Source organism: Ceratotherium simum, chromosome 31 (genome assembly GCF_057802395.1).
Source record: "Ceratotherium simum simum isolate JZ-2026a chromosome 31, ASM5780239v1, whole genome shotgun sequence".
In the NCBI taxonomy this organism is placed as follows: domain Eukaryota; kingdom Metazoa; phylum Chordata; class Mammalia; order Perissodactyla; family Rhinocerotidae; genus Ceratotherium; species Ceratotherium simum.
The window spans coordinates 13468433-13493201 of NC_141930.1; the positions used below are offsets into that span (position 1 = coordinate 13468433).

Below are 24769 nucleotides of genomic sequence, written 5' to 3' on the forward strand. Positions count from 1 at the left end.
TGGAGAAATAAAAGCTTTCCCAGATAAACAAAAGCTGAGGGAGTTCACCACCACTAGTCCTGCCCTACAAGAATCATTGAAAGGAGCCCTCCTATCTGAAACTAAAAAGCAAAGATTTACAAAACCTTGAGCAAGGAGATAAATAGACAGATATAGAATCAGAAAATTGCAGCTATATATTGGAATAGGTCAGTAAACACTTAATTCAACACAAAAGACAAAGAGAAGGAAAGCATCAAAAATAAATATAAAGACTTCAATTTAGTCACAAACTCATAACAGAGAAAAGAACAATTCATGACAATTACTCAGAAGGGGAAGAGGAAAGGGATGGAACCTGCTTAGGCTAATGGAGATAAAAGGCTATCAGAAAATGGACTATCTCATCTATGAGATCTTTTATACAAGCCTCCTGGTAACCACTAAACAAAAAATCAAAGCAGAGCCACAACTCATAAATAAAGAGAAAACAGAAAACCACCAAACTGAAATGGCAGTCAGAAATACAAGGGAAGAAAAACAAGGGAAATACAGAACAACTGGAAAACAAGAGATAAAATGGCAGTCTTCAGCCCCCATATATCAATAATCACTCTAAATGTAACTGGATTGAATTCTCCAATCAAAAGACACAGAGTGTCTGGATAGATTAAAAAACAAGACCCAACAATATACTGCCTCTAGGAAACATATCTCAACTCTAAAGACAAACACAGGCTCAGAGTGAGGGGATGGAAGAGGATACTCCAAGCAAACAGCAAACAAAATAAAGCAAGTGTTGCCTACTTATATCAGACAAAGCAGACTTAAAGACAAAAAAGACAATGAGAGACAAAGAGGGGCAGCATATAACAATAAAAAGGACAATCCACCAAGAGGACATAACACTTAAGAATATACATGCACATTACACAGGAGCACCAAAGTATATAAAGCAACTATTGACAGATCTAAAGAGAGAAATAGACAGCAACACAATAATAGTAGGGGACCTCAACACCCCACTTATGTCAATGGATATATCTTCCAGACAGAAAGTCAACAAGAAAACAGTGGTCTTAAATGAAATACTAGACCAGATGGACTTAATAGATATATATAGAATCTTCCTTCCAAAAACAGCAGAATACACATTCTTCTCAAGTGCACATAGAACATTCTCAAAGATAGACCATATGTTGGGAAACAAGGCAAGCCTCAATAAATTTAAGAAGACTGAAATCATGTCAAGCATCTCTTCCAACCACAATGGTATGAAACTGGAAATCAACTACAAGAAAAAGGCTGGGAAAGTCACAAATATGTGCAGACTAAACAACATGCTACTGAACAACTGTTGGATCAATGAAGAAATCAAAGGAGAAATTAAAAAATACTTGGAGACAAATGAAAATGAAAACAACTCTTATGGGATGCAGCAAAAGCAGTGCTAAGAGGGAAATTTATAGCAATCCAGGCCTACCTCAACAAAGAAGAAAAATTTCAAATAAATAATCTTAAACTACACCTAACAGAACTAGAAAAAGAAGAACAAACAAAGCCCAAAGTCTGCAGAAGGAGGGAAATAATCAAAATTAGAGCAGAAATAAATGAAATAGAGACTAAAAAAAATGGAAAGGACAAATGAAACTAAGAGCTGGTTCTTTGAGAAGATAAACTAAATTGACAAACCCTTAGCCAGACTCACTAGGAAAAAAAGAAAGAAGGCTCAAATAAATAAAATTGGAAATGAAAGAGGAGAAATTACAATGGATACCATAGAAATACAAAGGATTATAAGAGAATACTGTGAAAAACTATATGCCAACAAACTTGATAACCTAAAAGAAATGGACAAATTCTTAGACTCATATAACCTCCCAAAATGGAATCAAGAAGAAATAGAGAATCTGAATAGACCAATCACAAGTAAAGAGATTGAAATAGAATTAAAAACCTCCCAGAAAACAAAAGTCCAGGACCAGATGGCTTCTCTGGGGAATACTACCAAACATTCAAAGAAGATTTAATACCTATCCTTCTCAAACTATTCCAAAAAATTGCAGAAGATAGAACACTTCGTAACTCACTCTATGAGGCAAACATTACCCTGATACCAAAACCAGACAAGGACAACATATACATGGAAAATTACAGGCCGATATCACTGATGAACATAGATGCAAAAATCCCCAAACAAAATATTGGCAAATCCAATACAGCAATACATTAAAATGATCATACACCATGATCAAGTGGGATTTATACCAGGGACATAGGGATGGTTCAACGTCTGCAAATCAATCAATGTGATACAGCACATTAACAAAATGAGGAGTAAAACTCACAAGATTATCTTAATAGATGCAGAGAAAGCATTTGACAAGATCCAACATCCATTTATGATAAAAACTCTCAATAAAACAGATATAGAAGGAAAGGACCTCAACATAATAAAGGCCATATATGACAAACGCACAACCAACATCATACTTAATAGGGAAAAACTGAAAGCCGTTCCTCTGAAAACAGGAACAAGGCAAGTGTGCCCACTCTTGCCACTCCTATTCAACATAATACTGGAGGTTTTGGCCAGATCAATTAGGCAAGAAAAAGAAATAAATCCAAATTGGAAAGTAAGAAGTGACACAAGCGTTTGCGGATGACATGATTCTATATGTAGAAAACCCTAAAGAATCCACCAGAAAACTATTAGAAATAATCAACAACTTGGCAAAGTTGCAGGGTACAAAATCAACTTACGAAAATCAGTTGCTTTTCTATACACTAACAATGAAATAGCAGAAAGAGAATTCAAAACTACAATCCCACATACAATTGCAACAAAAAGAATAAAATATCTAGGAATAAATTTAACTAAGGAGGTAAAAGACCTATACACTGAAAACTATAAGACATTATTCAAAGAAATTGAAGAAGACATAAAGAATTGGAAAGATATTCCATGCTCATGGATTGGAAGAATAAACATAGTTAAAATGTCCATATTACCAAAAGCAATTTACAGATTCAATGCAATCCCAATCATAATCCCAAGGACATTCTTCACAGCAATAGAACAAAGAATCCTAAAATTTATATGGAACAACAAAAGACCCTAAATAGCAAAAGCAATCCTGAGAAAAAAGAACAAAGCTGGAGGCATCACAATTCCTGACTTCAAAATATACTACAAAGCAATAGTAATCAAAACATAAGTGTTTCCCTGAGTTCTGTGAGCTGTCCTAGCAAATTATCAAACCTGGGTGGAGAAGGAGTCAGGAACCCCTGATTTTTAGCCAAGTTGTTCAGAAATGCCAAAGGCCTGGCGCTTGTGATTGGAGCCTGAAGTGGGAAAAGTCTTGTGGGACTGAGCCCTTAACCTGTGGGGTCTGCATTCACTCTGGGTAGTTAGTGTCAAAATTGGACTGAACTGTAGGACATCCAGTTAGTGTCCAGGGAGTTGGAAAATTGGTTGGTGTGGGAAAAACTCGCAAATTTGGTGTCAGAAATGTGAATAGAGAAATGTTTACCTTTAGTTGGTGTCAGAAAAGTGGGATTTACTAGAACAGCCCACCTCAAGGAAACATGTGGTTTGGGACGTGAGAGGATGAAAGGGTTTGAATGAGCAGCCTTTGACTCCTGGAAGACCTCACGGTCGCATGCATGCGGTGCTGCAATCAGTTACTAAAGCTAAAAGTTACCAACGGAATTTAGAGATTAATACAACTCCCAGGGAGTTGGTTTCCTGGATGCATAAGGAAATACAAACCGATAAGTAAAGGTGAAATATACAATCCCTTGGTTATTGTTATCCATAATAACTAAAATGAAATTAAAAGAGAGTGCTGGGTTGGACCTTGCTGCTAGACCAAGCTCAGATTTCGGTTGGTCTGAGCTTAGGCCACTAGCTTCAAAGCCTGCCACAAAGGGAAAAATTGTGTGGGGACAACGGAGAGTATCTCTAAGACCTCTGGTCACCAAGAAGATAGTCCATATGTCGGGGGGAGAAACCAAAAACCTGCTGAAAGCAGGGAGTACTGTGTGACAGAGTCTCGTTTGTGGCTTGGTGTGATCAGCTTCTTGAAGAACTTTTACGAAAATGGATTGTGAGAGTAATTTAGGGAGAGTGTCTGTGGTTTTGAATGCTGCATGTGGAAGATCACGTTTGGGTTCACACAGGACCCACGGCTCACTATTGTGAACAATCGCAGGTGGCTATACGTGATCCAGACACAAAGCATGTTGTTCCTAAGGGAATAGCCAGCCTGGTGGATGGGGTAAAAGCCGCTATAAGATCTGTTTACCCTGAGAAGGGAGACTGCCCCACTCCCTCTGTAAATGCAGGTGGAACACCCCAGATGAAGCAGCTGATATGCTTGATATGCATGTGGGACTGGCGTCATAGTAATCAGGGTATGCACTTGCTGAATACGCTGGTTACCTGAGTCATGGTAAATGCTGTGGTTAAGGGGCTCCCTTGTGCGTGAGCACCCCGTATAACCTTAGTGCTACATAATGGAGCAACAGTCTGGGAGCCTTATCGAATTCGCTCTTTTATCTTCCCTTCATGAGTCTTACGGATGCTTATAAAAACATTAGGTTAATTTACAAGAGAATGGGAAGAGGCCGAGGGAAGAGTCAAGGGACTAGTCTTAGGTGGATGAAAATTTTTAAAAGATTATTAAGAAATCAGGTAAATAAAGGAACTATTGATAGGGGTGAAACAAAGAGACAAAAGAAAGAGGAGAGTCATGGGACGCATCCCAGTAGAGTGGAAATCTTTAGATAGTTATTTAAAAATGGGTTGAATAAAACTGACATTGATGAGGTTAAAACAGTCTTAATACTACACTATCAAAAGTTGGGCAGGCCAATGGGACACCCTGCTTGTCCCCTGATATTAAAGGGCCCCAAACAAGTCAGCTCTATTTACCCCAGTTTGGAGAAATTTTAAAAGTCCAAAAGCAAAGATTACAATGAGAAACCCAACCTGCAATCACTTGGGCCAAGAGTCAGGCAGATTAGTCAAGATAAAGATTGACAAAAGGGCCAGGGTCCCTAGGCTCGACCCCCTTACTGGGGACTGTTGGGGCTCAGGGCAGGCTGCCCTAAAATATCCCCCAATGGCATATTGATTATTTTGAATTAAAGTTATTTGAGAAGCAGCTAGTACAAAAACGACATTTGCACCTCCTCTCTCTGTTCCCTCTGAAAGCAGGAAATAAATCACCCATGTGAAAGGTACCCTTCCCACACCAGGAGATAAACATCCTTATCACCAGATCTGGGGAATTCAGGGCTGAGAAGGCTGTATAAAAATCTTATTACTTTTACTCATTTACTACCTCAAGTCTAAACTCTGCTCAAATTCCTCACTAATTATGTGTCCCAAACCTAAGTTTCTGTGTCTTGTCAATTCCTCACAAATTTATGGTTTCTTTGTGTAAAAAAAGATATATAAACTACCTGCTTTGTTCACTCTCTGAGCATCATTAATATGATCTCCCATAAGTATGTATTAAATTGGTTTTTCTCCTGTTAATCTGGTCTTGTGTCAATTTTATTATTGGTCCAACCATAAGAACTCAAGAGGGGAATGGGGGGAATTTCTCCCTCCCCAGCAGGACCCAAAGCCATACACACAAGAATGGGTAAGATGGTCAGGGGATGGAGAAGAGAAATTTCTGAGAGTCCTTGATATGGGACCCTCATTCACTGTGTACCAACCATATTGGTGAAGCCCTGCCACAGGCTACAGTTAGATTGGGAGAATGTAGAAATGTAAGTTTTGATAGGATTGTGAAGATTGAAACATTTAAGTGGACTTATGTAAAGAATTTGTGTCTCCTTTACCTTCTGCACTCACTGTTTTAGCCTAGTGGTGGTCCTGCCAGTGTGACGCTTAGAAAAGTCAAGGGTGCACTCCTCAGTGCAGTTGCAAGCAAATTAAGTAGTTAGGATTATACATTTCCAAAAGGTTGGAATAGGTCTGAGTAGGTGTGGTAAACTTAATTCAAACTCAGTAAAGGTTGGTGGTCAAAGTTGGGGTGGGAAGAAGAAGAGAGAGTCAAGAGCCAAGCTTTGAGGCAGCAGTGGTTTATTATCCGTGGACATCTGGGCAGCCCTTGGGGAAGCTATCTTAAGAGGTGAAGAAGACCTGGTGGCTGCAGCCCTAGGCATAGAGGGCAGCAGGTACTAGACAAGAGAAGTTGTATATCAGGTCTTAAGAAATGGTGTGTGTATGTGTGTGTGTGCCTGTGCGCGCGTGCGCGCGTGTGTGTGGGAGGGCAGTTGGCAAGATGGAGAGAACAACAATACCAGGACCTTGAGCTGAGGGAGCAGACAGGTCAGCTGGCCCCACACAGCAGCAGGAATACAGAGAGGCACCAGATGATTTCTTAATACACCAGTAGGCCTCACTGTCATTGGCAGGTATAGGGGAGGAAAAAAATCTTTTTCCTTTACCCGTCTAAGTTCTTAACTGGAACCTCTGTAACAAAAGACAGATTAACAAGAGAAAACATACAAATTTATTTAATGTAAGTTTTACGTGCCATGGGAGCCTTCATGAAGAAATGAAGACGTGAAGACACAATTAAACCTGCGTGCTTTTATGCCAGGTGTGATGAAGAGTGGAAAGTCATGGCAAGATATGATGGGACAAAGATAATAAGGTAAACGTAGTGAACTGGCAGAAACTTAGCAAGGCCTGTCCATGCAGATTCCTTTCTGTGTCCCTTCATCTTTCGAGATGAGGATGCTCCTTTCCTCCAGGTGTAGAGGGATAACCTCTCACATGAGGGTTTTATGACCTCTTCCACAGGAAGGTTAGAAAGTCCTTCCTGCACATGCCATTTCTCAAATTTCTTCAGCTTAAAATTTTCAATATGCCCAGGTGCCATATTTTGGGGTAGTATGTTCTGGACCCTGTCACGGGCATATATGCTGAATGACTAAATGAACAAATGGCTTGAGCCTGCAGGTGATGCTGGGGTGGGGCTAGGAGAGGAAGAACAACCCCTGCTCTGGGTGATGAGCGCTCTTGACACTGCCTGTCGGCCTGTCCTTGTCTGGCTGCCTTCTGGTCCCTTCCTAGGTCACATCTCACCTCCTCACTGGCATCATGATCATGGCCCACTTGCCACTGCAGCGTGTCCCAGAAACGCAGCATGATTAAATGTTACAATTGTACGTTACTGCCTGGGAGTTTCCTCCAGCCTCCAGCTTACCTCTCATGTCTCTGCTGCTGCAACTGCTAACTGCCTGAACTTGCCCAAAGCCTCCCCCTTGACCTGGGGAGGAGAGTGGACTAGAAAAGCTTATTAAGCCCTGTTCCTCGTGAACCTGGTTTTGTAATCTCCACAATTCAGGTGTGTAACGGCCTCCAGTGGGCAAGGAGGGTGTTAGACAAGGGAGGTCGGCTGCCATGATTCATGCAGAGCCAGGTATCCATAGAAGGAAATTTCCAATGTCACGTTTATTTTAATACAGGAGCAATACAGTGAAAAGACAAGGGAGATATTTCAGAGAATGCGTGGGGTTTTAAATGTGACCCTAAAATTCTTTGACATGCCTCCCATGGAGAGCTGGGGTCAGGTCCTCTGCTTCTTGAATCTGGGCCCTATGACTACTTGGCCAATAGGATATGGCAGAATTCACAGCATATCTGTGCCAGTTTCTGGGCCCAGGCCTTGAAAAACTGGTGTCTTTGATTTCCTGTTTCTTGGAACCCAGCCACCATGCTGAGAGGAAGCCAAGCAGCTGCACAGAGAGGCCACAGGTAGGTGTTCTGGCCGAGAGCCCCAGCCAAGGTCCCAGCTGGCAGCCAGCATCAAACGTGGACAGGAGTGAGTGCACCCGTACGTGATTCGGGCTCCCAGCCTGTGAGCTGCCTTCGCGGATACTGCACGGAGCGGGGACAAGCTGTTGGTCTTGCCCAAACTGCCTGAACTAAAGAAACTGCTGTTGTTTTTAAACCACTAAATTTTAGGTTGGTTTATTACACTGAAATATATTACTAATTCAGAATGCCATTGACAATTACCAAAGAGAGGAAAGAACGAGAAGGTGTAAACAGCTGGAATGTTCAGTTTTTTCCTTCCTTTATAAATGGGAAGGGAGAAGGATGTTTTGTGAACAATGAAGTCTTTTGAAAAGGGGGGGACAATAGGGAAAGATGGAGAGGTGATTGCTAAGATGATGCCTCTCAAAATAGTCACAATTAAAAAGGGTTTGAAGTCATTGAACTTACTTAAGAAGCAACACTTGCCATCCTCCCTCCCCACCCCCACCATGTTCAAAGATTTTACAAATTTATTTCCATTGCAAGGAAACTTAATTATAAACAAGGCACATTTGTAGGCTTTGTTAGATATATATGATTCAAAGAAAAGTATAGGAAATTTAGGGTAAAAATGGTGGAATAAAGCCAAATTATAGATTCTCTTTCTGGATTGTTTTCCCACACTACTATCCAATTCTCTGATTCTCCAGACACCAACTAAATGGGAAAAAACACAGTTTTTATTTACTCTACTACTCACACCAACACTTCGGACACCAGATGTATGGATTTCCCCAAACAATTCTGACACTAACAGCCTGGGGTTAGTGCAGACCCCACAGGTTAAGGGCTCAGTCCCACAAGACACAGTCCCCCCTCTGCCCACTTCAGATGTCAATCGCAAGTCCAGGTTGTCACCTGTGCTTCTGACTGACTGGCTATATAATCTAGGTGTTCCGCCATGCGCCTAGTTGGGTGAGCAGTGTGGGACAGGTTGCTGAGAGACCGAAGAAAAGACCCAGAGATGGTGAATGAGACATATAGGTTTATTGGGAGTTACTTACAGGAAATGTCCAATGGTGGCCAGCTTGACAGAAGTGTGCACCTGCTACCAGACCCTGAGAGGAGCTTGCTTAAGTAGGCAGAGGAACAAAGGCTGTGTGCTTGCCAAGGGGTCTGTCCCTGTATGACCTGCATTCCAACAGGTCCCCCTAGAGGGCCTCCATGTTCCCTCAGACTGCGACGGTCTTTGCGCTCTCTCATGAGAAACAGCTGGGTTGGCCAAGCTGTTGGCTGTGTTACCACCATGGGTGCTGGTGCATAGCCCAGACAAGGGGCTTCAAGGATGTACGGCTTAAGGGACATGTAGGCTAGTGACCCAACACTAGGGTTCCCACAACCCTTTCCTCAGGTTCAATAATTTGCTAGAGTGGCTCACAAAACTCAGGAAAATGGTTTACTAACTAGAGTACGTGTTTATTATAAAAGGATACAACTCAGGTACAGCCAAATTGAAGAGATGCATAGGACAAGGTATGGGAGAAGGGTCATGGAACTTCCATGCCCTCTCCAGGCATTCCACACCCCCAGCACCTCGATATGTTCAGCAACTTGGAAGCTCTCGCCTTCAGTGAGCATTTTTTATGGAGGTTTCATTATGTAGGCATGATTAATTAAATCAGTCATTGGTGATCTCCAGCCCTCTCCCCTCCCTGGAGGTCAAGGTGTCAGGTTAAAAGTTTCAACCCTCTAATCACATGGTTGGTTCTCCTGGCAACCAGAGCTCCCATCCTTAGGTGCTTTCCAAAAGTCACTTTATTAACATAAACTCAGGTGTGGTTGAAAGGGGCTTGTTATGAATAACAAAAGACACTCCTTTCTCCTTTAATACTCTGAGCTATTTCAGGAGCTGGAAACAAAAATCAAATATAATAACAAATTATAGTCCTATCACTCTTGTCACTTAGGAAATTACAGGAGTTTTAGGAGCTCTGTAACAGGAACCCTGAATGAACACCAAAATAAATATTTCTTATTATATCACAATATCACACTCTCCCATTCCTAAAAACTAATGCAATGAATGAAACTAAATATAATTTAATTTTTCCCAGAAGCTCTACTGGGCAAAGCTAAACTAATAGAAGATCTAGAGATAGCTTCCTAGATTAGGCTGGAGCAAAATGAAAATAAATTATGTTAAAATTATGTAAATCATTACAGCAAAAATAATACTAATAAAAAAATGCAACATTGCATTCAAAAGACAGAGGAAGAACCCAGGCTAGAAGAAAAATAACCCATGGAACAGAAGAATACTTTCAATGAGTGCTTTGCACTATAGACAAATGTCATACAAGTGAGTACACATTCAACAAAAGAACTCAATTTACAGATGATAAAACACAGATTGAGATGCAAAAGCAGACTATAAAGCTATCTCATCTTGCATTTTAGCAAAGTAAGATTGAAATTGAGACTTAATGCCATTACAAATTTAACAACTAAATTAGAATCAAAATATTAGACCGAATATAGCTGAATCAAATTTCTGGCACAGTGGACAGTGTACATATACCCAAGGAAAACAATTGAGATTTTTAGAGAGAAAATGATAGATATGAAGGAGAAAGAAAAGTCAATATAAATATAATTGGTTTGCTATTATTTTTATTCAAAAATATTTCTTGAACATTATGTTTCATAAGACTTAAAAGGACCTCTGGGGCCAGCCCTGGTGAGCTAGTGGTTAAGTTCGTCATGCTCCGTTTGGTTCCTAGATGTGGACCTACACCACTTGTCTGTCAGTGGCCATGCTGTGGCAGTGGCTCACATACAAAAAGAGGAATATTGGAACAGATGTTAGCTCAGAGTGAATCTTCCTTAGCAAAAAAATAAATAAAAAATAAAAGGACCTCTGTATCCTTTATTAAATAAAATTTTGTTTCTTTACTCTTAATGATTATATCTGTAATGTAATTTATTTCTACTGTTTTTTACTACAGAGTTTAGGCATCTGATACCTTAATAACTATTTTGACGTCATTATTATGGAAAAAAATATTGAGTCCCAAGCAATCAATTATTAGTGAACACACCAAGACATCGGGAATTTCCAGAATGATATTCTAATAGAGGTAAAGGATTTGGAGGTGTTTATTTTATGAATTTATCTATTCATTCATTCTTCTGTAAGTTCCATGAGGGCAAAGACTTTTAAGATTTTTTTCATTGCTATGTATCCCTGGGCCACAAATAGTACTTGGCACATACAGTTATACATCACTTAACAATGGGATAAGTTCCGAGAAATGCATTGTTAAGTGATTTCATCGTTGTGTGAATATCATAGAGTGTACTGAAGGGGAATAAAATTTGCCATCCCAAAATGTGTCTCTTTGACATGAGGATTATTTTAGGTTGATTATTTTTTAGAAACAAAAGACTCAGAAAGTTTTTTTTGTTACCTTCCCGTTAACTGCCTAAAAGAATTCCGATTAAAAAACCTGTCTCAGGAAGTGAGCTATCACCTTGGCGTAACATGTACTAGGTGGTAGACAGGGAAGAACCCAGAAAAGAATGTTTGTTGGGCTCCCTTCTGTGTTCTTCTATTTCTGTGTGGCCAAACACTTGTTTTCCAAACGTTTGCTCTTTTTCACATACTTGTGAATTGCCTTCCTTCCCGTTGAAGTCCCTGACTCTCCCCACCCCCAACACCTTCTTCTGTCTTTAGCTGAGGATGGTATTTAAGGTGAGGGCTTCAGCCATTTTGGCAAGTTTCTTGGTTTTCCTGGGTTTCTCCCATGTATACATGTTATTAAATTTTTGTTTGTTTTTCTCCTGTTAATCTGTCTTGTCAATTTATTCTTAGACCAGCCAGGAGAACCTAGAAGGGTAGAGGAAAATTTCTTCCTCCCATGCAGTACTTACACAAACTTACATGGTATAGCCTACTACACACCTAGGCTACACGGTACAAACCTTATGGGACCATCGTTGTGTATGCAGTCTGTTGTTGATCGAACTGTCATTATGCAGAGCACGACTGTAGTAGCTACTCAGTAAATGTCTGTCAAATTCGCTAATCCATTCATTCAACCAACATTTACTGATCACCATAGGCACTGTGCTAGATGCTGGAGAAGCAGAGATGAGGAAGTCATTGTTCTCGTCTTCAAGGGGCTGAAGGTATAGTAGAAGAAACAAATACTGTGTAATGATAAAAATATGTACAGATATCAGCACATAAAGGAGAATAACCTGTATGGTGGGGGCTGGGGGCTAGACGAATTTTACAGGGAAAGAGATGTCAAGAAAAGGATGTTATAAGAGAGGACATGGATAGAAGAGAAATCTTGGTTTGTGATTCTGGAATCTGTCCCATTCAGGTTGCTCAAACCTGACCACAGTGAATTTGAAAGCATTATCTTTTTCTGATTGTTGTATATTTGACTTCAGTGGTACTTGGTAAAGATGCATTGATAAATCAGCTACTTTGTTTTAATTAGCTGCCAATAGGACCACTCCTCTGTAAATATCTATTATTTTCAACTCCTACACAAATATTTTATCTTAAAGTAAAATCCTAAGGAGATCATAAATGTATGTGTGGCTGTCCATGTCACTCAGGTGATTTCATGTACTGATGATACCTTCGGCAATTCAAAGTGCTGATTCAAGCTTAAAAACAATTTGTCTCGGATAATTATGGCTTTTAAAAATTCATTCTATTTGAGGTTTAAATATAATATGCCCATGGCCTCCTAGGTAGCAAGTGGATAACCAATGACTTAAAATCATTTATAAGAAAAAGTTACGGTGGAAATAAAGTTCTCAATGAACTTTAATGATCTGAATCAAAGGGAATAAAATTTCCGACCACTTCAGAGTCATTTTCAAAATCCATAAACTCATTCATTTATTCCAAAAGCATTTACTTCCACCCATTTGCTATTGGCTGCTGGGACTACAAAGATGAATGAGACACAGAGCCTGCCGGTAAACAATGCACTGTTTGGAGGGTGGAGACAGGCTCAAAAACAATCTAATATAACTACAATGTCAGAGAATAGAGGGTCAGGAGAACAGCGCTGGCCCACTCAGAGGAGGCAGAGAACGACCGTCAAGGAGGTGATGTTGGAATGATCTGAAGGATGATTTGCTCATCTGCTGAGGGGATGATGGACGCAGGGAGAGGAAATAGGCCATGGAAAGGCACAGAGGTGGGGCTTGGTCCTTGGTACTGCTGGTGTGAAGGGCATGTATTCATTCACCACATTCAGTAAGTGCGTATTTGAATGTTGACTACATGCTAGGCTTGAGCAGCTAGAAGTCATTAATCAAGGACTAGTGCAGATTTAGGGAGGATGTAACATATCTGAGGGAATCAGCAGAGGTGAAGAAGGGAAGGAGCAGAGGAAAGGGTCCCAGGAGGAAAATGTGGCAATAGCTAACTTCCCACCTCATGAGACCTACCACATGTCAGGCCCTGTGTAACCAGCTTTGTGTATATTATCACATTTACATACATATTATCACATGTAATCTCCTCTTGAACAAAAGAATAAACTGACTGATCGGGTAAGTAACATGCGCATGGTCTCCTAGTTAGCAAGTGGATAACCAGTTCTGGTTATCTAATTCTGGTGCCCTTGCCTTTAACCACCACCCTACACTGTCTCCCCAGTTGTAGACAGAACTATCGGTTTTAGGTGATGACTGAAATCACAGGCCTTGTTCATGCTGGGAAGAAACCCTGGGAATAACAATGCCAATGGCTAAGTTTGTGAAAACACAGTAATAATTCTATTTCTAGACTTACTTTGTCGTCGGATTATTTTTGGTGTCGTTTACTAAATGAACTGTTGAATTTCATCGGGCCTAACTGGGTTGAAGCTATCTGGACATCAGTAACCCACATCAAAACCAGGACGAGTCAAGAAGTAATTCGAGTTTTCTGGCACTCTTGCCTCAACAATCTAGGATCTAGGGCACTTTTCGAAGATGGTCCTCATTTTCGGTTCCAAGGATTTCTCTTTCATGTGACCGAATGCGATTTTTTTGGTCGAGGAGGCTGTCTGGCCACGCTGCCGATCTTGGAGAGCAGGTGATTACCGATCACCAGTGTGCTCTGGGCGAGACGGTTGCACTAACCCCCTCCCCGCTCCCCCGCCCCCCTCCTCCCCCCAGTCTGGAAAGGTGCAGGATCCGCTAAACCGTGCATCGCACAGCGGCGGCCGGAGCACACGCGGGATGGTCGCGCGTCCCCAGCAGAGCAGAGGCGGGCAGCCGGAGAGCCTGGGGAAGGTACGGGCAGGGAAGCGGGGCGCGGACCGCCGTCTAGAAAGAGCAGAGGGTCAGTGGGGCGGGGAGGCAGCTGCCGAGGGCAGGTGTGGAAGGGGCTGCTGCCCCGGGCCCACCCTTTGCAGCCGAGGGGGCGGGGAGCCGGGCCGGGGACCCGGAGACTGCGGACGGGGCGCGCTCCCCGGGCACTCGCTCGCCCTCGTGCCCAAGGCCGGGGGGACGGCCCTGGCCCCGGGGCCCCGCCGGCCGGCGCCAGCACCGCAGTGCCCGCGGCCGCCGCTGCTGCGGGGGCCCGGCCGGCCGCCAGGGGGCGGGAGCGGCGCCGCGAACAATGGCCGCGCTGGGCCGCGGGCCGGCGCGAGGCGGAACGGAGGTAGGGCCGGTGCCGCGCGCGCGGCGCGGCTCCGCGGAGGGCCGGGCGCGCGCGCGCCGGCGGGCTGGGGCGCGGGAGCGGCGGCGCGGGCGGGGCGCGCGGCGCGGGCGCGGGAGGGCGCGGCGGGAGCGCCGGGAGGCGGGCGGAGGCGGGGGGCGGGGAGCCCGAGGGGTGGAAGCCGGCGGCGGCGGCGGCCGAGCGGGGTCAGTTCTCTGTAGTGTTTGCCAATGTGGGAGCCGTCTGCAAAGTGTCGCGGGCCAGAAGGTAAATACCGCCGTTCGGGGCGTCCGGGAGGCCCCGACTTCCGCCCCGCTGGCGGAGGAGCCAGAGGGCGCCGGAGCCCTGCGGCGCGCGGCGCCCCCCGCGAAGAGCGGCTGGTCCGCGGCCTCCCCGCCCTCCGCGGGCTCGCCCCTGCCGGGAGGGGGAGGGGGAGGAGGTGCTGGAATGGGGGGCGTGTGTGGGGCGGGTGGGACGACACAGGTGTCCGGAGGGGAGGAGCCGGGAGGCAGGCTGGGAGGCCCGCACAGATGGAGGGGCGGGCGGGGGGGCAGGGACCCGATGGGGGGCGCGGAAGGTGGGGGCGCGGGGCCCGGGTGGGACCCGCCGGAAGAGGGGCCGCGGGTGCAGCGGCGCCGTGGGAGAGGGATGGGGGCCCGCGGGGGGGTCCCCGGGAGGGGGTGATGGAGGGAGGCCCTCGGAGGGTCTGCGGGGACTGGGCCTGGGGGCGCCGGGGGGCGGCTGTTTCTGTATAATGGGCAAGTGGTGAAGACGTACCGCACCGAAATGGGAGGGTAGGTGGGGCCGAGGGGACAAAATAGACCCTGTGACAGGCAAGTTCTGCTGTGGCTCCTGCGAACTCCTGCCGTGATGGCTCGGCTTAAAGGGGTGGTTGGGAGCTAGTGACCTTGCCGGGGTGAAGAGAGTTGGGCGCGGAGACAAAGCTCGGTTACAGAATCCACTGTGTGAGCGCAGAGCCTCCCGTCCCTCCCGGGGAGCGCCGGGGACTGGGCGAGGGGGGTGTTCTGCAGAGGCAATCGAGGAGACGCTAAGCTGGGATTCTTAGGGAGGGGGGCGGGGATAATGGCCTCGGGGTTCTGGAAGTCCCTGGAAATATGGGCAGAATTTTGCACTTGTGAATAATTTTCTTTGGAAAGGGTCCATGTTTGGGTGACCGCCCCCCCAAAGGTTAAGAACTACTTGGGTAGAGAAGGACCATTCAATTAGGGGAATGTACTAAAGGATTTTAAGGTGGGTGGTTCCTGCAGACAAGGTAGAGATAGATTATCCTTTCAAGGTATTTCACTGTTAGCTGAAAACCTTTCTTTTTAATGTATGATTTCACAATTTTGGTGAACTTTTGCTGAGCATTACTTCTCTTCTGATGGATCCTTATGTTTTAAGAAAGCATGGTGAACACTTGAAATCGAAATTGTGATGGGCAGGCAGGATAATAGTAATTTAGTAGGAGAAAAGATTGCAACGTTTCTCCAGGAGATTTCTTCTCTGTCCTTGCTTTCTTCAGATAATGATTCAAATATACTGTTGTGAATTGAGCTGCAGTGGAAAAAATTCTTATTTAATAAAACCATCAAAACCAAGACATTCTGCATCTCGATTGTTTTGTAATATGGCAAGTTTTTCATTTTTCATTTTGTCTATATTTTACTGCAAACCAGAGATATCACATATCACTTGAATTGTAGATTTGCTGCATTTTGCAGCAGGCCTGTATTAAATTTGTGAAGCACTTACGCCAAACTATGTGGTGTGTGTGCCTTTTTTTTTTCCTGCTAGGATTTCAACTCAAGTCACCATTGCCACATTTCATTACATGGCAGTGTAGTTTGAAATTTATTCCTAAGTGATCATTAGTTGGTAGGATATGGTGAATATTTCCTCACAGATGACTAAATTTTTCCTTAAGCCGTGTTTTGTATTTGTAAAAATGTTGCTGTATAATCCAAGTATGTGTTGTTAACTTCAGATAGAATGCCGTGTAATTTTTAAGTTTTAACTTTTTATTTGGAAATAATCTCAAGCTTACAGAAAAGTAGCAAGAATGAGAATAATACAGAGGACACTCATGTAACCTTTACTCAGATTCACCTGTTACCATTTCACCATTTATCACTTGATCTCTCTATCACACACACATACACACATAATGTTTTTTTCCTGGACCATTTGAGAGTAAGTTACATACATCATACCTCTTTACTCCTAACTACTTCAGCATGGAAAACCGTGTAAATTTTACATTTTAGCTTACTTGGCTTGCCTGGGATGAAGTTCTGGGAAAGAATGGCTTTATTTATTTATAAATAAATAAATAAAATTTATTTAACAAAAAATAATATCAAAAATATCTAAGATGGTCATCAAACTTTTTAGTATATAAACAATACCGAAGGTGAGGCTGTGTGGTTTTCCTGTTTTAAGATCAGGTTCTACAAGATATAATTGGCCAATACATTGGGTTCTTTTTCTTAGTAGCTAACCTTCTCTTTACTCCTATCACTGTGTCTCCTTTTCTTTTGTACACTTTGAGCGCTGGGTTTCTGATCATTTATGTATACACATCGTAATAAAGAGAGGGAAGAATCTAGACATTGTAAAATTGAATTGTGTTCATATTAGACTGAGTAGCTGGAGACGCACAGTATGATCAAATCATGTATAGATATATTTGTGCCTCTTCTGGATAGATTTTGAAGAAAATATTAGATAAGTGTCTAGAACCCATAATAATTATAATTTCTATATATATTTGTAATTTTTTGATTTTTGAGTAAATCCTTGAAGTTCTATATAGGACCTTTGCCATTATGTTGTCCTAGAGGTCAAGCTTTGTGTGACAGGCAAAATTTTAAGAAGTCAAGTCTTTATAATTTAACGTGTAGTGAAGAGAAGAGGACTTTGAACCAGAGGATACTGGGTTTTAATCCTAGCAATGGACTATGGGGAAGTAACCCAACTTCTAGAAAAATGAGGGTAACACCCCACATCCCAAGGTGATGAGGATTAAATGAGTTAATGTAAATGGCAAAATGTGGCTCCTGGCATATAAAATTGGTGTCCGCTAAATGTTAGTTTCCTTTTTTTCTTGGCTGGAGGTATGTGGAGTTTTTCACTGGAATAGTTCATGGATTGAGATTTGTATATACTTAGAATATTTCATAGGCTCTTACCAAATATTAAAATTTATGCTGAATTGTGTTGTTTGTCTTAATAAAAGCAAATTTTTGAGTACCTACTTTGAAAAAGAAATGAAAATGAAAAACATTTTTTTTAATGCTTTTGAAGGACCCCATGAATTCTTTAGAGTAAGAAGCTTTTAGTTGATATTTAGTTTTGTAGTAGTTTGGAGTCTAAGAATGGGGATAGTAAATGTTTGTGCTTTTCATATTGTCAAACAAGACATTCAAGTGAGAATTGCCTGTCAGTTGTGGGATGGGTGGTGATATAAACATTTATAGATATATTAATTTGATAATGCCATTTTATAAAGCAGTATTTAACTGTTGAGGATTTTATAGATTTAATTTTGTACGGCTTTCAGTTTATCAGATGGCAAAATGTGATTCATAATAGAAGCAGTGAGTTATATCAGTAGTACATTTCCGAGACATGTTGGACCCTTCATTCTTCGTGAGCAGCAAGGCTTCTCCAGTTAGTAGGGCCTTCTCTCCATAAACCCCCCTGTTTTCATTTAGTAGCTTGGAATTTGGAACTGCATGTCCTAATGTGCCTGACTGGATATCGCTGTAGAGCATTTTTGGGAGATGTGAATAGGTTTCTCTAAAAGTACTTAGCTGTAATTAGGATGAACTCTAGCTGGAAACTTTTTTGACAGAGGAGGGAGAGGTGGATTTCATGAAGCTATAGACAGTATAGAACTGCTCTACATTTTATTGACATGCCTTGATATTTTATCAAATTGTTTTAAATATAGGATAGTAGACCAGGGATGTCTTTAAAGAGAAAATGAAGTGTTAAAGATGTGCTGCTGTGAGCATTCTGAATTATCCGTGGGATGGTTGTGAATTATTTTTATATTGATATAAATCTAATATAACTTGTTTGTGAGAAAGAATAAGTTCAGAATGTTATCCAGGTACCTCACAGAGTGCTGTTATAGGCATATTAGTTTCATGTTTTAATTTATACAGATCTTTATTTTATAATTATGAAGGAAAGGCTTATAGAATATTTAAAATTGTACGGTCAATTTTAAGTGAATAGATGCTTTCATTTTTGTTTCGTCATAAAATTACCTTTTGTATATCAAAAAATGTACCCCTATATCTATCTTACTGTGCCTACTTCTCGGAATCTGCCACCAATGTTACCAAACTCTTAATGTTGAAGAAATACATACAGGTCTATAGATTAGCATCTGTAACTTTTAGTGGCTTACATTAAGTAAAAACAAAATGGGATTTCTCAAGTTTGGTGAGTGCTTACTAAATAATGTTAAATTCCAGAAAGTAAGAGACACTAAATCACTGAGATGCTTTTAGTGGTTTATTCACATTTTAGCTTCCAAATGAATTATTTTAAATTAAAGAAAATGAAAATTGGTTGGGACCATATTTATATTATAGCTAGTGTATTTTAATAACATTTGACTGATGCTATACTGTTTAATTTCATCTTTTGAATAAAAGGTAAATGTTTAAGTTCTGTGATTTACTGCTTTCAATTCTAATATTACTCATTTGCTCATGTTGAACAGCGAATTGATTCTTTTGGCCTACCTAAATATGTTAATTAATACCTAAAGCACTATAGGATTATAAAATTTTAGCATTGAATGGAATTGTCTTATTTGTTCTTGCGTAACAAATTACCTCAGAAATTAAGGGCTTAAAACAACAAACATTATCTCGGTTTCTATGGGTTAGAAATATGGGTGCCGCTTATCTGGGTGCCTGTGGCTCAAGGTCTTTTATGCGGTTGCAGGTTAGCTGTCTTTGGGACTGCAGTCTCATCTGAAAGCTCGACTGGGGGAAGATCTGCTTCCAAGCTCATTGGTGTGGCTCTTGGCAGGATTCAGTTCTTTGGGGGTATTGGACTGAAGGCCTCAGTCTCTTTTGGGCCCTTGGCCAGAGGCCTCCTTCAGTTCTTTGCCCTGCGGACCTGTCCAAAGGCAGCTCACAGTATGGCACCTGTCTTCCCTCACAGCAAATAGTTGAGAGAACAAGAGCAGGTGACACCCAAAATGGAAGGTATAGTCTTTTTATAACCCAATCTTGGAAGTGGCATTTCATTATTTCTGCTGTATTCTATTTGTTAGAGGCTGCCTGCCACAAGGACTTTAGTTTACTTTTTAATAAAGAAAAAGAAAGCAAAAGAACTCAAAGATGCATGAAGTAATTTACCAAGGCTCAAAAGGTAATCTTCTGAAGAGCTTGGACTAAAAGTCAAATTCACTGATACTCAGGCCTTGTGCTATTTGTACAACATGGGATTCTCTTGGAAAATATAAAAATTGATAGAGATGCTGAGGTCACTAGTGTAAGAAATATATTAGAAACTTTCAAAGTCATTTTGAATTGACCCAGTTTATCATCTTGAAAGAATAGTAGCCCAATATATATACATACACATGTAGTCACATATATATATACACACACATATATATATGGTATCTGTGTGTATATATGTATCTCAAGAACCTTTGCTTCTGAGGGATAGTTCAATATTGAAATTTTACAGCATAAAAATTTCTACAACAGTGGTTGGCTTTAGCTCTTTTGCTGTGTATCAAGACTGTTGTTGCTTTTTAGATAATTTTTTTGGAGGCTCTGTACATAATTTATTTTTTACGTAAATTTTTCCCATTAGAAGATCCCATGATTTATTTGTTTGTTTATAAATTTGGGTTTTCTTCCCCTTCTTTGATATCTTTTTTTTAAAATTAAGTATAGAAAAGAACATGAAAAGAAATACCATGGTGAGGAGGCCAAACCCAGAAGGAAACAAATCCAAATGTAATGATGGAATGTGTCAGGATAGTGATTTTCTTTTTGAAAATTTTATGTGAAATTTTAATGTGCATGCTATTTTTATGATGATGATAATAAACAAAACCACAAACAAGAAAATCCAGCTTCTTAATCTTACTGTGTACTCATTTCTATACTACTTGAGAGTATACATGTGTGTGGCGTCTTCTTTAGGCTTAATTTATCTTACAGAGGATGGGAACAAAACTGTTCAAATCCTTACTGGAGCAAGGGGAGTATATGTTAGATATTAGTCTGAAACTTTTAGATTGTTTTTAACAGCTTCACTTTTGCTGGAATTGTCTTAGAGCTCTAGAACCAGAAGGGACTTGGTTCAGCCCAGATCTGCACTGTCCAGTATGGTATCCATTAGCCACATGTGGTCGTTTAAGTTGAAATTAACATTGAAGAAAATTAAAAATTTACTTTCTTGGTTGCATTAGCCACGTTTCAAGTGCTCAGTAGCCACATGTGGCTAGTGGCTACTGGATTGGACAGAGCAGATATAGAACATGTTTATCATCATAGAAAATTCTATGCTGATCTAGATCTATTCCATTTTATATTTGATTTTGATCAAGGGCATGTGTTTACAGTGCTAACCATTGCAATCACCAACTGAGTTGAACTTTATTTCTTCATTTTCATTTTCCAGTTTGTGGAGCCGTGAGGGATACAGAAGTTTGGTCAATATTGTTTTAACATGCTTCAAATAAATCAGGTGAGTTTGTGTTAAGGCATGTCATACGTATGTGGTGCTTGGGCCATAAATTGTGAAACATTTTAACTCAGCTTTTCCATAACCATAACCTGACCACCGCTTTATAGAGCAATTACATACTCTATATTCATCATAGGAGACTGTGCAGGGGAGCTTGTTTAAGGATTATAGTGATAGTCCTGAAGGTTGATAACTTTTGAGCATGTAGAGCAGAAGGTTTGTCTGTTCTTTTTAGTGTCACATCCCTCTGGGACTTGGTGTGTTCAGAATGCTTACAGTTGAGATCTAGCTTCAGTAGGTGGCAGTTCTGCAGACTGGAAGCATTTCTAGTGACAAATCTTGTGAAGCAGTTGTATCTGTGTGTTAAAAAAAGGTTCCTTTTCTAGGGCACTGGAAAGGGCTATAAGGAAGTGCTCTGCTAAATAAACGTTAGCGTATGATGCCTTAGACCCACTGAAAAATATTTTTCTTAGGTCTTGGCATTTCTCTAAGAACTTCATACATTTAATCTTATCTTTCTGAACAAATAGGGCATTGTATCATAAGTATAATATTAGAAAATACTTTATTTCAAATTTGCAAATCAAGAGGGAAGTAATTAATTTGATTGCAAGATTTGATTGCAAGAAATAATTTTTTTGTGAGTTGAGGAAGTAATACATGCCCTCCTGCCCCTGCCCCATCCAACGCACCTTGCCTAAGGAATCTCCTCTAGTTCCTGTGCATCACACACCATCTCTAAGCCAATGACTTCTAAGTTTGTCCCTGGTCTGCCTCTTTTCTGAGCTCTAGACTCACGTAGCAGTTAGCAGCTTGATCTCTTAACTTGGATGTTTTCATACATCTCAGACTTAACGTGTGCCCAGGAAACGATCTAAATGCTTCAGTTACGCTGGACTGTTTCACTTCCTAGATTGGGCAAGATTGTTCCAGCTGCAGGGGCTTTGCACAGATTGCTCTGCCTGGACTTCTTTTCCCTTCCCCTGTGCTTGGCTCACTTGGCTCGAAGGCCTAGTATTTGCTCTCATAGCGCCCTGCCTGCCCTTTTATTTAACGACATCCTGACATTCTCAGTTATATTCAGATTTGTAATTAATTAATGTCTGTCTTCCTTGTTAGATGGTATGCTCCGTGAAGGCAGGTCCTAGGTCTCCAGATCTTAGAATAGGTCTTATTGTATATGGTTTTCATGTTTTTGCTGAATGAGTGGATGAATGGTGCTCTGGTTGTCACCAAAGCAAGGAGATCTCCATTCTTTTCAACAATAACCACGTAATTGTGTCGTCAGTTTTGATATTATATGATGCTTTTCTTACACAAATGCCATTAACATAAAATCTCTCCCTTATGCAAAGTTGTTATTTGATTTTCTCCTTGTACTAGAAAATTTTCTTGTGCAACAAATATTGCTTTCATCAAAGACGTTACTAATATAGGTTTAAAGGACTCTTAAAGCTGTGCTGTGCTTAGTGCTTCCTGTACCTTCACAGTTGCTGTCGAGTCCCAGTGGATGTGTTGATGGAGCTTTATGAGACATGACTCGCAAACTGTGTTGTGGGTGTGAACTAGCCACTAAATGACTGTATGGATACCTGCTATTAATTATGGGGACAATTAGAATAATTTGTTTCATCTTCTACCATAGACAGATGGAAATGATCATTCATTTTATGCCAGTCAACGTCATTGAAAATTATAGTTTATTGCTTAGTCCTAGTGAGATTTACTAACTGTCTGTGCCACTGGGCATGTTGAATCAGGCATTGCAAACAGTTTGTAGGCAGCGTTCGTTTGGCCACAAGTATGGCCTGGGCCTTTGGCTAGAATTTGTACACAGTGCCTGGAGATACACTTGCTTTGCTTGTAAAAGACTCACTTCAGGTCCTTGTCTTGTTATTGACTAAGTTTTATCCCCCAGATATTCAAGTCTGAGATGAAAGGTTAACCTCATTTGGGATAGTAGAAGTTATAGAGAAGACCTTCTCTTCAGCCAAACCTAAAGTCACATTGCATTATTACACTGCTGAGTGATTTTTATGTTGTATCATTTTCATGGTGACTGCTTTCCCATTAGAGTGAGGGTTCTCAAGATGAATGAGAAAAGGCATGGAAGGGCGATTGAAGCTGACGCTCAGCTTGAAACAGTTGAGATTGTCCTACGTGGTTTTTCAACACTGTCTTTAGGATCAGTACTAAATTTTTCTTGGGGAGGTCTTTTTGTTTGTCGTCTTAAAATGCCTGAATAGTACTAACATTCTTCCATGTGTGTTCCTAGAACTAATTAAAAACTAGGCTGTCAAATAGTAAGTTACTGGATATTTTATTTGATATTAATTCTGCCTGACATTATTATTATTAGGGAACATGGGAATGTTCCATGTTGTGTTACGATAATGATACTTCTATCTTTAACTTGTGCTCATTTTTACTTTTGCTTTTTAAGAATTTGTGTTATCCATGTGCGACTCATTACGGGGTATAGATAAGGGAAAAAAAATCACAAACAATTCCACTATTCTTTTACAGGGATAATCACTGCTAACATTTGGGGGTATATACTTCTAGATTTTTTTCTATGCAGGTATGTTTTTCTGTGAATACATGTTATTTTAAAAAACTGGGATTATACAGTACATTATATCCTGAAGTGACTTCATAATAATCCATAGTTTGGAAGTACTACAATTTATTTAATCAAACCTTTATTGTTGGACAGATTTTGTATTATAGTTAGTGCCACAGTGAGTATTTTTTTTACATATATCTAGGTTCCTTTGTCCGTTATTTTCTTGTTATTATTAGAAATGAAAATATTGGCATGGAGGTATGCAGATTTTAGATGTTTGATGCATAAATACCAAAAATACAAAATAATTTCTATTAGAAGTGTATTAGAATGCCAGTTTTCTTACTTAACACATTTTCAATATTTGCCCATGTGTCTGACAAAAAGTGATATTTTAATTTGTATCTCTATAATTTGCTTATATTTGTTGTTCTTTTATGTTTTGTCTTTTGTGAATTGCTTATATGTGTTCACTGGTATCTTTTCCTTTTTATTTGTACATAAAATTCTTTGGATTATACCCCATTGAGAATTTCTGAGCTAGTATGTATAATCATTACTCTATATCTTTCCATTCATTGTTCAACAAATAACCAATGGGAACCTGTGTTTCCAGGTACCATACTAAGCAGGAGGTTGGTATATTTTAGACCTTTCTCCCTGGTGATAAATTATAAGCCCCTAGGGAAAGGAAACCCATTTTAACATCAAGCTGTAGCAAATATAAATTAAGAAGGCACATTTGCTGTGAAATAATATTTTAAAATGAGTGGCTGAAACAGGGCAAAATTTTTGGAGTGAGTTGGTGAGGCAAACTTGACAGGGCAGTGTGTCCTGAGGGATTGGGAAGTCTATATTAGGCAGCTGTAGCACTGGGTGAGCCCAGCAGCAGGAGATTAACAGAGGTCTGAGTAGTCTGGTGGTTCCTTTTAAAGAGGTTTGGTAGTAGATGTTGGGAACGTGAAAGCTAACAGGAAGCTTTAGGTCCTGACTCAAGTGGAATGGGAGGACAAGCAGGACAAAACACAATTTC

General features: G+C 40.9%; 1 protein-coding gene across 8 annotated transcripts in view; it reads left to right on the forward strand.

Annotated features, from left to right (window-relative positions):
* Positions 1-24769, forward strand: part of STAU2 (staufen double-stranded RNA binding protein 2) — a 392065-nt gene that overhangs the window by 67262 nt on the left and 300034 nt on the right. For 4 of the 8 annotated variants that reach the window (XM_087420424.1, XM_087420417.1, XM_087420419.1 and 1 more), the window contains one exon: positions 21105-21170. In XM_087420424.1, coding sequence (XP_087276550.1) covers positions 21153-21170 — 18 coding nt within the window. In that variant the 5' untranslated portion in view covers positions 21105-21152. Of the gene's footprint in view, positions 1-13957; positions 14072-14422; positions 14442-14617; positions 14706-19418; positions 19670-21104; positions 21171-24769 lie in introns of those variants that run through there. The other 4 variants (XM_004436284.3, XM_087420425.1, XM_014792063.2 and 1 more) reach the window with 4 other exon arrangements.